We start from the raw sequence: 14816 nt of genomic DNA, 5'->3' as shown, positions 1-14816 counted from the left end.
AACACAAACCCAAATATTTTATATGGTCAATTTAATACTGTGTAATGCAACCAAAAATAACTAACCCATAACTGAATTACTAACTGTACAAAGTGGGCAACTAGATAGGCATCCAGACCCCCAGGGGACCCAAAAGCTTCAGGTTTACTACATATAATGTGGGTCTATATAATTTGATTGATAGCAAAGTTGTCAGCACTGAAAATACAACTCAGACAGCTCTTCCATCTTGTGGTCTTGTAGGGAGACTGTGTCAAAATATAAAATGTGGCCCAGGGGAACTCATTTGATCAAGTGATTTTACTGGGGACCGTTGACGCTTTGCAACCTGAAAGACTAAACTCAGGTCATAAAAGTCTCACAGAAATACGCAGCAGTGCTTGTGCGCATGCGGGGGTCAGGGTTGACAGTCTCCACACAGTCGTGGAGGGAGTACGGCGGCTAAGCTAACTGCAACCATCGCAACTAGCTACATGTGGAGGGTAAAACGGGAGGCATCCCTGACCCTAACTCTGTCAAAATTTCTCCTTTTTACCCCAAACATCGGTAAAGTTCAGCCTCATCGAAAATAAGGGATAATACCTGTTTACAATGAAAGGGTGAGTGTAAGCTTTTGGGTCACGAATAAGTAGCTTAGCACGAGTAAAGTTTTTCATGTCTATTTTTTTCTACAAGGGAGGCGGGGAGGAGACGGCGAGGCTAGCTAGCTAGCTTGCTAAGCTACTTTTATTTTGGTGTAGGACAAAAAATACAAACGACAGCACCGTTACCGAAACGGTTTTGTCACGGATATTCTCGTTAAGTTAAGCCGCTAGTCGTTTCGTTTCGGTCGCGACTAAGCAAAGCTAGCTAGCAAGCTGTTACTGGGAAGCTGAGTCAGTAAACCCAATGTAGCTAAGCTAAACAGACAGATCCTGGATCTCAGATAATTTGTGTGCTTGCGTCAAAATCGACAGCAGCTCGGTTAAATTTCGGCTAAGAGAACGTAGCCAAGTCAGTTAACTAAGTTATAAGAGAATTTGCTGAGCAGGTAGTGTATGTTGGTCAACTGTGTCAGCAAACGTTAGACCAACTTCAGAGTTTGTGGCAGCTTGCTGTGTGTAACTTGATCTGTCAAAGTAACGCACTAGCAATGATGCCTCACGTTTTGGCTTACACATTTTTGGCAAAGGTGTCGATTCTCAGATGACACGAGGACGATTAACGCTGTACTGTGTTAATTGTTCAGATAGGATTTCACAGACTTTACCGTCTGAAGCGTGGACGGATGCTGGCTCTGTACATCTCGATGAACAACACACGTGACCAACAACTGTTTTTGGATGTGTATTCGTCCTAAAAATACCACAGTGAACCCCTCAACCAGGCAAACTGGACTGTCGTGTTTGGATCAACAAGACACAAATCAAAGTTCTTTAAAATAGAATATGTAACTCTTGATTTTTAGCAGGTCCAGTATCCATCCCACTTTGCTGTGGATTGCCATCTGTGAAGTGGCACACCTTCCACCTACTCTGGATTGCCTGTCACGTGACCATACTCAGGGGATTAATTATGGCTGCACTAATGAGCAATTTAATCATCAATTTATCTGGCATATGTCATTTTTTGTGACTAATTGAAATTGGTGAAAGATACTCATCACAGGTTCCTGAAGCCCAACATCTACAGATAGCTTATTTTGTCTTACCAACAATCCAAAATCCAAAGATTTTAAGTTCACTATTGCAGAAGTCAAAGAAAAGCTTCAAATCCTTACAATTCAGAAGACACAACTCAGTAATGTTCCGTAGTTTAGCAAGAACATTACCTAAAAGATTAATCAGTTATCAAAATAGTTGCTAGTTTGGGAAAGTTTGAGGAAAAAAAAGATTCAGAGTACTACTAAGTTATCAAGATCCTGTGGCATCCTATTGTCATTTTCACTCCTGTACAATTGCTCTTTAATGCATTTTGAGGCAAATAATCCTGAACATATTGGTGTACCCGTTGTCAGCTATTTGACCGTTTTGCTCTTGTTCCAGTAGCCGGATCGAGCTGGGGGATGTTACGCCCCACAACATTAAGCAGCTGAAACGCCTGAACCAGGTCATCTTCCCTGTGAGCTACAACGACAAGTTTTACAAAGATGTACTGGAAGTGGGAGAGCTTGCAAAGCTAGGTAAGACTGACTAACTCACATAACTTCAAATAAATCCTTTTTAAAGATTGCATGAATCTACTAGAAGTTATTGCTGTTTAGGTTGTAAGACATGAGGGATTCCCTGTCTGTTGGTGGTGTTTCAGTGTTACCACTTCTTTCTTTTGCAGCATACTTCAATGACATTGCAGTGGGTGCTGTGTGCTGCAGAGTGGACCACTCTCAGAACCAGAAGAGACTGTACATTATGACACTCGGCTGTCTAGCACCCTACCGTAGACTTGGAATTGGTAAGGAGCTCTGAATCTCTAGAAAACGCTAAAGTGCACTTTGTGATCTTGTGTTTTGTTTTTCAAACTTTGCCTTTGTGTCTCTGTCAGGTACAAAGATGCTGAATCATGTGCTAAACATCTGTGAGAAGGATGGCACTTTTGACAACATTTACCTGTGAGTTTTTTGCAGAAAGCATATGAGGAGATTTTATTGATTTTTGTATAAACTACAGCTGCAGTTGACACATATTTTCAGGGTAGATTAATTGTAAGCATAAATCAATATATTCTGTTGTTAACTGTTACTTTTTGACAAAGTCCTCTGTTTGACCACTAACTTAAATCCTTTTTCCCCTACCCACAGTCATGTGCAGATCAGCAATGAGTCAGCCATTGACTTTTACCAGAAGTTTGGCTTTGAGATCATCGAAACAAAAAAGAATTACTACAAGAGGATAGAGCCCGCAGATGCCCATGTGTTGCAGAAGAGCCTGCGCAGCCCATGTGCACCCCCCACCGGAGAGCTTCAGAAGGCAGAGTAGGAGCACATCATGGAAAGAGCACAGATGTGCCTGCCTCCACAGAAACAGAACTGTGACAAATGCCCCAGGGTCGACACATTCAACACTTTCTTCAAAGGACGCTAAAAAGAGAAAACAAATTTAAAGTACAAAAATTGCTGCATTTATTTTGCAAAGGGGTCCCCTTTGATTTTTGCATATTTTATTGCTCCCCTTCCCTCATACAGATAATTGAAAATGACAAAAAAGCTCAGTATCCAGAAGTGTTCCTATTGACAACGTTGCCAACTTCAGACAGTTTTAGACATGGTGGAGGGGGAGGGTGTGGTGTTTGCAAATCATACTGTTTGTGTTTGAGTTGTTTTTATGCGGTTATTAAAGCTAATGGGGACATATCTATACTGTTGAGCAAAAGAAAACAGTTTGTTTGAAGCGGTAAAAGTGTTTGAAAGACCATCACTGACACACAAAATCCCAGCTGGTCAGCTGGGAGTGATGCTTTGAGTTTGGACGTGGAACAGTCACAACTCCACTCCCTCACCACCTGAACCCTGGGATTCATGGGAAATGAGTCTGACCAGTTTGATGATATGTCATGTCCAGAGGGGAAAAGCAGATATGTATTCCCTCGGTACGGCGCAAGGAAGGCTGAACGGTTTTGAGGTGGTGAGACGACGTGGTCACCACTCATAATTTCTGAATAACTTTATTTTCCAGCCTGTTAATTTAATTCCCCTTCAACTGTTTCTGTTATTTTTATTTTTTACATTGAGAAGGCAAATGGTTCAGAGGTTCTCCTGGGCTTACTACTAAGAGTGAAAACATTGAGGAATGAGAGAAACAAACTAAATATCTTCGTATTGAATGTGTTTCTTAGAAGGGCACTCTACAACGTCTTGTTAGGGGTGTCCACATAACAGATTGGCTGTTTGGGATTGGATTTGGGCATTATTTTCAGTGGTATAATGAAGGTGTGTGAGGATGTGTGTCTCTAAATGCATGGAAGTGTTTTGAGACATATTACCTTTAATACCTTTGGCACCTTATGTAGCCACCTTGGAGAAATGGTCTTCTCAAACTTCCTGCCTCAGTCCGATTCTGTTGTTACAGACATCTTAATTAGGTTTTGAGGCTCAACTGATAGTTTGGAAGTTTTTGGTATGGTCTCTTAAACAGTGTATTACCCAGAGGAAGCTCTGACCCCTCTGCATGCAAGGAGAGTTGTGTCCTCTCCACTGTAGTATAAGCATGTTTTTCCTTTCTTTGAAGAATTTTATCTTTTCTGGAGCTCTATATTGTAAGACTTTTTAACGTCTAAATAAAGGAATTACTATTTGCAGTATATGTGTTTCTGATTGTCTTATTCTTGTTCATGCCATAGTAAATTATTTGCTAAATAAACAGAAATATGGTTGGAAAACCGTTTAAAAATATTTACTGCAAAGAAATATGGACAGCATAAATGTCTGGGTGCATTCCCTGTAAACCCATCCCTGGATGCCCTTTTACACGTCGTGATTGGCTGAAACCTCCCACATCTGGAATGCTATTGGCTGTCACCTCCTCCAGAGCCCTCCCCTGTCTGCTCAAGTTTAGGTGTACCTAGATTGTTTTGAGAGATGAGTTGAGTGGAATGCCTTGCTAGCTAACAGTTAGCATCTAAACTCAAAGTTCTCGCAGAGACAGACAGTCTCCAAAATGCCGAGGCTAGAGGTTAGTGGAAACCACCCTCCATTAGCAGCGTTTTATCAGCAGGGACGCGAAGAAATTCACCATTAATTTGCTTAATAATTATGTCGTTAACGGTAAGCTAAGCTAGGCATTAGCCTTCTAGCTAACAACTGAATAGATAATTGCTCAGGTTGCTAGTTTCTTGATGGTTAAGTAGCGGGATAATTTTCTAGATATCGCGTACTGTCGACAACGTAAACCAGAACTCATTCACCAGAACTGTTTCAATTCGTTAAGCAGATTCTGATTATTCTTTAATATGCAGGTAAATGAGTTTGGGTTAGCTGTAAAGCTAGGTTAATCTACAACAGCTTGTTAGCATCTAGTAGTTCTTAGTCTTAATCTTAACAAGGTTTTTTTGACTGTCTCGTATCTTCTGCTGTATCTAATCGTATGACACCATGACTGCTGGCTAATTGCAACTAAATGATTTTTCCTTGGTGTTCCACAGTTGGCTGGTGTCATCATGCTTATTTATAATTCATACTCTGTCCGGATGCTTTATGTTTTCATTGCAGGACGGGCACGGAAGGGGTTTAAGGTCCAGCTGTTAAATGTGTTGACTGGTACCTTATCGTACAGGCAACTGTTCGGACAGGATGCCAGAGATGACTGAAACTCAGACACCCGGTCGTAAACCCAAGTAGGGATGTTTGCCATGTCTGTTAACCAAATTATCAGTACACGCAGAAGTAATAGAATGTAATAAAAATGTGGACTCATGTTATTCTTTTGCAGAAAGAAGAAAAACAAAGAATCTCATAATGCAGGTAAAATAATATCTCCTGTGCGTGCTTCTGTTCTAATCTTGCTGCTAGGTTTAGGTGTATTTCCATAGGTGGAGATCATTTTCAACAGGACTTTATATCAAAGTCTATTCTCTTCTTTGTTTAGTTGAGAGACACAGAAAAGAGAAGATTAATGCTGGGATTAACCGCATTGGCAATCTTCTGCCCTGTTCCCAGGCTCTTAAACAGGTAAGATACAAGCTGACATTAATGTTTGCCCTCATCAGTAACATGTTAAGGTCAAATTCGTGCCTGTATACATGGCATGTTTTTAACATCAAATCTTCATCCCCTTATCTTTAGAGTAAGAACATGATCTTGGACCAGGCTTTTCGCTACATCACTGAACTGAAGAAACAAAATGATACAATGCTTCTGGAGGGAGGAGATAAAGTCCAAGGTGAAGATTAACAATTGTACATCTCACGCCTAGTTTTTGAGTTTCTCATAGCTTAATTATACTTCAAGTTATAAAAGTATGATTATACAGTACATGTGCTTGATTATGTTTGCCTGGTCTCTGTGCAGCGGAGGAGATCCGTCGGCTGCGGCGTCAGTTGGAGGAGCTCAGGAAGGAGAGTGCTCACTACATCGAACTCCTCAAAGCCCATGACATTAACCTTCTAGAGGACCCCACTATCAACTGGAAGGGCAAACAGCGCTGTGCCAAGGTGGCAAAGGTGACCCCAACTCACCAGCTCCCAAAGGGCATTATCGTCTATTCCAATGGAAATGTGATGTGCCCGGCAGGGAAGGACGCTAGCCCAGGGAAACAGCCTGCAGAAACATTAATTCTTCAGCCACAGTCTGAGGTTAGTGGCAGGTTAAGAGTTAATGGAGCCCTTCTGCAAGTTAATACATCTTCTTCCACCCCTGCACTTCTCCCTGGGTCGGCTGTCACACCCACCCAGTCAACGCCAGGCCTGAGAGTGGTAGAGCAGTGTGTGGTCGAGACACCGTCTGCAGCCCCCACTCTGCCACCCTCTGTCTCTTACATCACCCTCCAGATCCCTACAGCCACCACAGCCCTGCCTCAGCAACCTCCACCTCCCGCTGCAGCTCAGACCCTCACAATAGCAGCCACTTCAGCCTCACAGCTCGTCACTGAAAGTCCTGCTCTGCCTGTGTCCACTCTAACCACTTTTTCCCAAACTGTAACCAGAGCAAAAGCTTCAGAAGTTTGCTCATGGGTCGCACAGGACACTGCCATCAGAACTGTAAGTTATACTGCTATCCCTAACAGCCAAGCCCTTCTTAGGGCAGGGGCGGCAGGCAGCACACAGACTACCTGGACAACTCTGCAGATGGCAGGTAACACGGTCCAGCCAGTCTGCCAGAGTCTCCCCACCCCAGAGGTGAGCAACACCACCCAGGCTGTCCAGCAGGTGACTCTGTGTCCAATGGGCAACAAACCATCTGTTCAGCCCATTCAAATACAGATGCAACCAAATGTCCCTGTACAGCAGGCGCCTCTTACAGCCCACATTCAAGCGCAGCCCTTTCAGAGACCACCCCAGCTACGGCCCGCTATTCTGAACCAGGCACAGCCTCAGCCTGTCCTAGCCCCTCAACCTCAGTGTGCTGTTCTCCCCCAGCCGGCTGTGGTAGCCCACCCTGCCGTCGCGTCGCAACCCCAGCCTGCTGTACTTCAACCGGCGTCATTGCTGCCCAATCCTCCAACTGCCCTCATCCCTCAGCCTCAGCCCCTCCCTCAGCCAGCCCTGGTGCCCCAGCAACAGGCCACCATGCTGCCCCTTCTTCAGACCATGCAGGTGCTGCAGGTCAACCCAACCGGAGCAACAGCCTCAGGTGTAACTGCATCACAGAACACTAACAACCCAAGTGTGGTCATCCTGCAACAGGCAAGTTCTTGCCCGACTCAATCAGTTGTAAGAGAGGAAATAACCAATCAGACCCCTTGTCAGCATATTGTAATCATCCAGGCACCCAATCAGGCTGCACCTGCCCCTCAGAATCCTCAGGTTGGCATGTTGTCTGCTGCTGTGCCCTCTGCAGTACCTGCTGTGTCTACTCAAATATCAACAACCAGCAGTTCAACGTCTGCCACTTCTCTACAGAGTGTAGGGGGGAAACAGCTGGTGCACATCCTTCCACGCCCTGTTCAACCTCAAATGAACCATCCCCTGCATGTTACACAGGCATCCTCCTCTCCACCAGTTCCTCCAACCCCACAAACTATCACTGTGAATGGCCAGGTGTTTGCCTTGCAGCCCATGAAGACCTCTGACAAAGCGAGCTCCCAGGGTGGCCAGAGTACACTCCAGCTGGTCCAGCCCACCACCACTGAGGAACCAACTACTAATGTGGCCCTCAACAGTTTAGGGGCCCTCAGCAATCTCAACCAGAGCATCTCTCAGGGCCTTCCACTTACAATTTCTAGCCAAAACAATGGTCAGGCTCCAGCTGCTCCGTTATCAGTCGTCCAGCAGCAGCAGCCTCCTGCTCCAGCGCCTGTCTCTGGAACCACACTTGCTCTACCTGTCCGACAGCTACAGGTCCCTTGCTTGAACCCAGTGACATCAGGGCTGGTGGTTAATGCCTCTAAGCCTTCAGGAAAGCGGCTTCGCACAACTCTGAATATAAAGAGGGCAACAGCTAAAAGGACTAAACCTGTCAAGAAAAAAGTGCTCAGTCAGGGGCAGCCTGCTGTTGCTGTGTCAGCTAAGCCCATGGCTCCTGCAGAAGAGAGTCAGACAGTTCAAGTTACAGTATCTCAAGTTTTACAGTGCTCACCTGTAAAAATCACAGACATTCCCTCCACTTGTACCACAGCTGTGACAGTTACAGATAGCAGTGTAGCTACAGGAAATGTCACCTCTACACCAAACACAAAGAAAATTGTTGTCTGTAGTTCATCTAGTGAGACAACTATATTTAGTCAAGCTCATTCACAGAGCAAAAGTTCTGTCAGTGCATCTCAGAGTGATGCTGTATTCAGTCATACTAACACTAGTGGTATGGCAGCTACAGTAACAACTATCAATGCCACATCGGCTAAGCCATCAATTAGTGCAGCTCTGGTCACTGACAGTAAACCAGCTGTAGTTCCTAGCAACAACTCAACTGTAACCAAAGTGTCAGTTTCAGAGGTTAAACAGCCGACCACCAGTACAACAACTAGCACAACACAGAGTAAGTCAGCTGCCACCACTGCTGTTTCTAGACAGAGTAGATCTGTGGTCAGTTGTACAGGTGCCACTGAGATTGGATACACTTCCACCGCTGTTTGTACCGCATGTTTGACTCCAGTCTGTACCAGCAGCATCACAACAACTGCACCAATATCTTTAAATCAGGCCTCCCAAGCAACTTCCGTATGTCGTCCCCAGGGATCTAACACCCAAGCTCCTCTGCCCTGTAATAAACCTCAGTCTCAGTCCACCACTTCATCCTCTGTGTCCACAACTGTGCCGCTCTCATCGCCTGCACCGTTTTCTGCAGCGCACAGCTCTGTTGCAGCCCCTTCAGCAAGTTCAGAATTTAGGAAAAGAGTCAGCACCAGTAGAGCTCCAACACAGCAGACTGACATAAACATGTCAAACCCCTCCCCCTGCCATCCCACGGAAGTCAAACCACCCCAGGCCCCTAGACGAGATAGAGAGAGTCAGGAAGAGAGACACTCCATAGCAGCAGAGAAAGGGAACTTGGTGGCAGCCACCTCTGACACTCCCTCTAGAAAGGACTTTGGCCTATCTCAGCAGGTGTACACTAACCTTGACGATCAAACTTTGGAGCACCCTATGACATCCAGCAGGCAGACAGATTCTCCCATGTCTACAGGGGCTGGGGGAGGCAGAGGCTTCTCTGTGGCTTCCATGCTTCCTCAAGGCCACAGTATTAGTGCGTCATCTGGCTCCTTTGGAACATTTACATTCACATCTGAGCAGGCAGAGATGTTGGCCTTGGCCATGCTAGAACAGGACAGCCCTGGGAGGAGGAGTGGAGGCTGCTCTGGGGACAACACTGCTTCAACAAACCCTACCACAGCCACATGGGAGCCCCCAAAAACCTCACCAGTGTCTGCTAGTAAAGAAAGGGGCTCAACTGGACAGCAGACTAAAGTGGCGAAGCCCATGGATACAGTAACGGTTAAACCTGCTGTCCAGGTGTCTGTCAGAGGACAAGTTGGGGAGGGGTCTGTCAGTGGGCCCAATGGAAGCAGACATCCACAGAACATATCATACTCCCAGTCTCAGTCCCTCCCCCAGGTCCAGTCTCAGAGCTCATCCCAGAGTGGCACGGTGGCTAGCCTCAGTGTCAATAACCTGATAAGACCCAGTTCCAGCCAGCAGCCCTACCCCGGCTCTCCCAGTCTGGCTGGCCAACAGGGCTCAGTTCCCTCGCCCGTGGGGACCTCAGCACACATATCACAACCCTCAAGCAATGCCCTCTCACCCTGCTCAGGTGCAGCCCCGCCGAATGAGTACACCCCCTTAAAGACTGCTCTAATGAGGGCTCAGGCTGGAGTTGGTGTGGGCGAACGACAAGTGAAAATCATCTCCAAGCGGCAGGCCCAGGAGGCAGTGATGCTAAACACTGGAAAACGACCCAAGCCTTGTCCTCCATCAGTGAGCACTGTTGGCCATATGGATGTGAAAGCACCAGATCACAGTCAGATGATGGTGGGACAGCTGCTGCCCACCTCCTCCACTGTCATGACGAGGATTAATTCAGAAAGCGGAGGGCCCCTCTTCTCCACAAACTCTTTCATGAGCCCAGTAGTTCGGCCCATAGATGGTCACTGCCCTCCTCAAGGGCCCCCTGAGCAGAACCAGCCAGGGGTGCTTCATCTGCCCCAGGGTCATCCGCAGCATGCTGCAACCCAGCCTGGTCAGCATCTGGGAGGGAACCTTTACATGAAACAGCAGCAGCAGGAGCAACAGAGACACCATCTGTATCATTTGCAACATCATCTGACACAGCCTGACCCTGCACAGCGTCACTCACTACACCAGAGGGCGCTTCAGCAGCAGCAGCAACAACAAGAGCAGCAGCAGCATGTCCAGAAGAAGCGGGGACTTGTCAGAGGCAGTCAGACGGGTTCACCCGCTGGCCTGCAACAGAAGCAGCATCACCTGGAAAAGTCTGGAGTTCAGCAGCAACAGCAGCACTCACATCAACAACAACAGCAGACACAGCATCAACAGCACGCGCAACAGCAGCAGTCTCAGCAGCATCCGCAACAGTCACACCAACAATCGCAAGCGCATCAACAACCAACACAACACCAACAATCTCATCCCCAACAGCACCAACAGCAGACGCACCAACAGCAGCCCCAGACGCAGCATCAACAACACCAACAGCAGCAGCAGCAGCAGCAGCAGTTACAGCAGCAGCAGAGCTCCCACTCCAGACACCAGCAGCATCTACAGCAGCAGATCCAGCAGCAACAGCACTTTAGACACCAGGAGAAGAGCTGTGAAGCCCAGGCAGCAGGATCCAGGGCCCACCACAGCAACCACCTGGCTCAGCAGGAACACCTCAAGGTTGGTAGTGTCACATGGTGGAGAGTACGCTGCTATGATGTATTAAGATTGGAAAAAGTATATTGTCTCCTGTAGTATTTAGTCTTCGTATCTTTATTGGCATTTTTAGTTGAGACATTTGAGAAACAAGTAATAGTGGAACCAACTAATCAATAGAGAAATCAGCAATTACAAATTTGATAATCAATTACTTTTCATTTACCATTCAAATCATATCAGATGTTGGCTGTTCACAGCCTAACAACAATAACAAGCTTTGTTTATTTTTGTGCCCAGGTACATCCAAATAGTAAATATTTGATACATATAACTTGTGAGGACTATTTTTAATTATTTATATATTTGATTTCATAACAACAAAAATAATCACTTCCTATTTCAGGCTGTGGCTGATAAGAGTGTTTCCCTTGCATATTGCACATTAACTCCACAAGTTCAAGTCAAACACAATAATTAATTTTTTCCCTAGCTGTCAGTATTTTAAAGCAGTGTCTATCTCTATCTGGGAACCGCCACGAAAGAGTGTTTAATTTATGCTTTTGGAGGGGTGTAGATGACTCACAGTTGCATGATTTTTTTTACATAATACCCGGCTTTATCGCAATCATTGTTTTACGAAAACCCAGCTAAAAGCACAGACTCAAGATATTTATATTTTCTCTCCCTCAGCCTGGTCAGGACCATAACGCTATGCAGAGGATGATGAGCTCTCGGACACTGGAGCAGCAGCTCATCTCTCCTCCAAGCAATCCTGTGTCCCGGTCATCTGACCTGGCTTGCACTCCGTCACGCCAGGAACGCCACCGTGTTTCCAATTACTCTGCCGAGGCGCTCATCGGTAAGAGCACCACTAGCGGTGAACAACAGCAACGTATGGCTCTTCACCTTCAGCCTGGCCACGGTGCCACACAGGAGCAGCAAGACCTCCGTGGTTACCTGGACACATCACGAGGGAAGGCCAACATTGCACACAACCCACAGACCCGCCTGCCTTCAGATCATCCAGGGTCCGCTGATGTTCAGCGGGTCACAGAGTGTCCTCCCTTCAAAGCCATGGTTGGAGGAGGAGGAGCACATCAACTCAGTGGTTTTGAGGCTCAGGTGTCTCGTGGGAGTGACATGGCACCTAAGTCAGTGCCTCCATCTCAGAGGGGCCCTCAGGGGCAGCAGCAGGGAGGGTTCAGGATGAATGTAGGCCCTCCAGCAGATGGCAGAAACCGTGGCGGCTACAGTGGCGCTCATCCTGGCTCACAAGGAGTACAGGTTGGACCTGCGTTGTCCCGGGAGCAGGAAGGCTGTCACCAGAGTTTCATGCAAAGCCTCCTTTCCCCCCACCTTCCAGAGCAGAGCAACCACCAGCGAGCAGTTCAGTGCTGTCCCCCAGTCAGCATGGAGTACAGCTGTGTGCCTGGAAGCTCTTCAGGAGACATACAGGCCAAGGCCTCCAGCCCCAGTGTGCCCCAGACGCAGAAGGCTCCAGCCATGCGGCTTGGAGAGGGCAATAAGGGCCATATTTCTCAGGTCAGCAGTAATATGCATGGAGGCCCAGGTGTGCGAGCAGGTCTCCCCCACCCTCCAACCCCGCACAGCAGCTCTGAGCCAGGCCGGTCCTCGGCCCCCTCCCGAACACTCACTGCTGTCAGCCAGCACTCTCGCCACATCACCCGGGACACTCAGCCCACCAAGCTGAGACCTGGTGACCGGCCTCGATCAGGAGCTCTGAGACCAAGCAATCCCTTTGAGCCTGAGGGCCACCTACCCCTGCCCTCTGGAGGAGGGGTGCTGCTGAGCCGACCACAGTCTGGAGGAGAGGCGCGGCGCAGCACTATCGTTCGCTTTATGGCAGATAGTGGCCAGGTTCCTAGCGAAAACAACCTGGTTCCCGACCAACACATAACACAGAACTTTGGTTTCCCCTTTATTCCTGAGGGGGGGATGAATCCTCCACCTCCCATCAATGCGAACTCCACATTCATCCCTCCAGTCAGCCAGCCCAACACCTCGCGTACACCCTCCCTTCTGCCTGTGGAGCCCCAGAATACTTTACCCTCCTTCTATCCTTCTTACTCTCCTGCAGCCCACCCCAGCCTTCCCAGCGATGTCACCCTCCAATACTTTCCCAACCAAATGTTTACCAGCCCAAGTGCCGACAAAGGCAGCGCTCCCCCACTCAACAACCGCTTCGGCTCTATCCTTTCCCCACCTCGCCCTGTGGGTTTTGGCCAGGCCAGCTTCCCCTTGCTCCCAGATATGCCCCCAATGCCCATTGCCAACTCATCTGGAATCACCCCTCACATATCCAACTTCAGCCTCACCTCTCTGTTCCCTGAGATTGCCACTGGCATGCCCACTGACGGCTCAGCCATGCCTATGTCTCCCCTGCTGTCTCTCTCCAACACCTCGTCTGCCGACTCGGGCAAGCAGCCCAATCGCCCTGCCCACAACATCAGCCACATTTTGGGCCACGACGGCAGCTCGGCTGTGTGAGGAGAGCTCCTGCTGCATATTGATGACCTGGTGCTCAGGAGTGAAGTGTAGTTTTCTGTTTGAAAGTGTTGTTCTTTTAAATGTTCAGTTCAGAAAGTGGTGGTGAAGCACCAGATGAACAGTTTGTAGGTTGATATGACACATCACACCCATCTGGTGGTGAGTTTTGTTGTCTACATGTTTACACAATTTCAAATATGTTCCCTTTGGCATATGTATGATATCGGTTATAATTTGTAATATTTCAAAAATCATTTCAATTTTATGGGGGCATGGAAATGTGGTCCTTTAAAGTTCTTTGTTTGAAGTGTTGGTTAAACCGACTGTTTGGTAGCAAAACAAAATCAAATTTAGGTTTAGAACTTGAATTCAGTGTATTCTGGGTCCTAAAGAAACCTTCTGCACAGTTACCTACCAATGTAATTTACTAACTTATATCAGGTTGTATTGTACAGAATCGTTTTTTTTTTTTTTCCAAGAGCTATTTTGTAAATACCAATGTTTCATATCAGAATTGTTAGATTATGTATGTATTTGTAAATACAAAATTGATTAATAAAGTTTATAAGAAGACCTTTGTATTTCCTGCCAACTGGGGGATTGTGTGCTTTTGCTATTATACTCATGCTCCACTAGGAGGCACTTCAACTCAATAACTAACTTTTTTTCTGCCCCAGGATGCTGCAAACTCCAACTCCTCTCCACTTTTACCACGACACACACAAGAGAAACAATACCAGCCCACATGTCACAGCTGCTGAACATAGTGTTGAGGATATATACAGAGCTATGTGTAGACCTAAAGGGATCGAAGTTTTTTTTTTTTTTTTTTGACGTGGGGTAGTGTGAGGTAATCATAAAAAGTCGGTAAATTACCTACAGTAGATTATGATGAGCGCGGTCCCAGTTAGGAAAGCAGACCGGGGCCCCGGTAAGGTGGCAGAGCTGTGTCGCTGTGGTTAAAAAAAATCGTGTTTGACACTTAAAACCGTTCAACATCTGTTTAAACGTAGGCTTCATGCGGTTGAGCTCCCCGTGGCAACAGCACCTTACTGTGGCACTACATTTTTTTTTCCCCAAACAGCCGCAGCTGCAGGTCATCTGAGTAAATCAAAAAGCGGCGTAATTGCGCGCAGGGATACGGTAGTAAAGCGGTCGGGGAAAAAAAAATGTAGTGCCTAAGGTAAGTACTGTCACGGGAAGATAAGTGTCTAAAACACATTTATTCTCGTGGCAGAGCTATGTGTCGGCTTTCCTAACCTGGACCCTGCTCATCATAATCTACTGTAGGTAATGTACCAACTATATATGACTACCTCACACTACCCCATGTCAAAAACCCTTACTATCCCTTTAAGTTCCCACAC

At 46.9% G+C, this 14816-nt stretch overlaps 2 protein-coding genes across 3 annotated transcripts; both read left to right on the top strand.

Annotated features, from left to right (window-relative positions):
- The first annotated feature begins 417 nt into the window (after nt 1–417).
- naa50 (N(alpha)-acetyltransferase 50, NatE catalytic subunit) lies at nt 418–4277 on the top strand. 2 transcript variants are annotated; one of them, XM_022744266.1, is made up of 5 exons: nt 418–599; nt 2028–2161; nt 2311–2430; nt 2521–2587; nt 2777–4277. In XM_022744266.1, exons 1-5 carry the CDS (start codon nt 592–594, stop codon nt 2952–2954), a joined length of 507 nt encoding a protein of 168 aa, XP_022599987.1. In that variant the 5' UTR covers nt 418–591; the 3' UTR covers nt 2955–4277. The 2 variants fall into 2 exon arrangements, with proteins under 2 accessions (XP_022599987.1, XP_022599986.1); XM_022744265.1 differs by having other exon boundaries at nt 2025–2161.
- Nucleotides 4278–4585: 308 nt separating this feature from the next.
- On the top strand, nt 4586–13927 carry usf3 (upstream transcription factor family member 3). The gene is made up of 7 exons (XM_022744226.1): nt 4586–4646; nt 5183–5307; nt 5403–5434; nt 5559–5641; nt 5756–5852; nt 5981–10962; nt 11632–13927. Exons 2-7 carry the CDS (start codon nt 5264–5266, stop codon nt 13447–13449), a joined length of 7056 nt encoding a protein of 2351 aa, XP_022599947.1. The 5' UTR covers nt 4586–4646; nt 5183–5263; the 3' UTR covers nt 13450–13927.
- The last annotated feature ends 889 nt before the right edge of the window (nt 13928–14816 follow it).

This window comes from Seriola dumerili, unplaced genomic scaffold, assembly GCF_002260705.1.
Source record: "Seriola dumerili isolate Sdu_G_001 unplaced genomic scaffold, Sdu_1.0 BDQW01000079.1, whole genome shotgun sequence".
Taxonomy (NCBI): domain Eukaryota; kingdom Metazoa; phylum Chordata; class Actinopteri; order Carangiformes; family Carangidae; genus Seriola; species Seriola dumerili.
The sequence above is the reverse complement of the archived record's forward strand: the minus strand, read 5'-3'. Positions and strand labels throughout refer to the sequence as shown.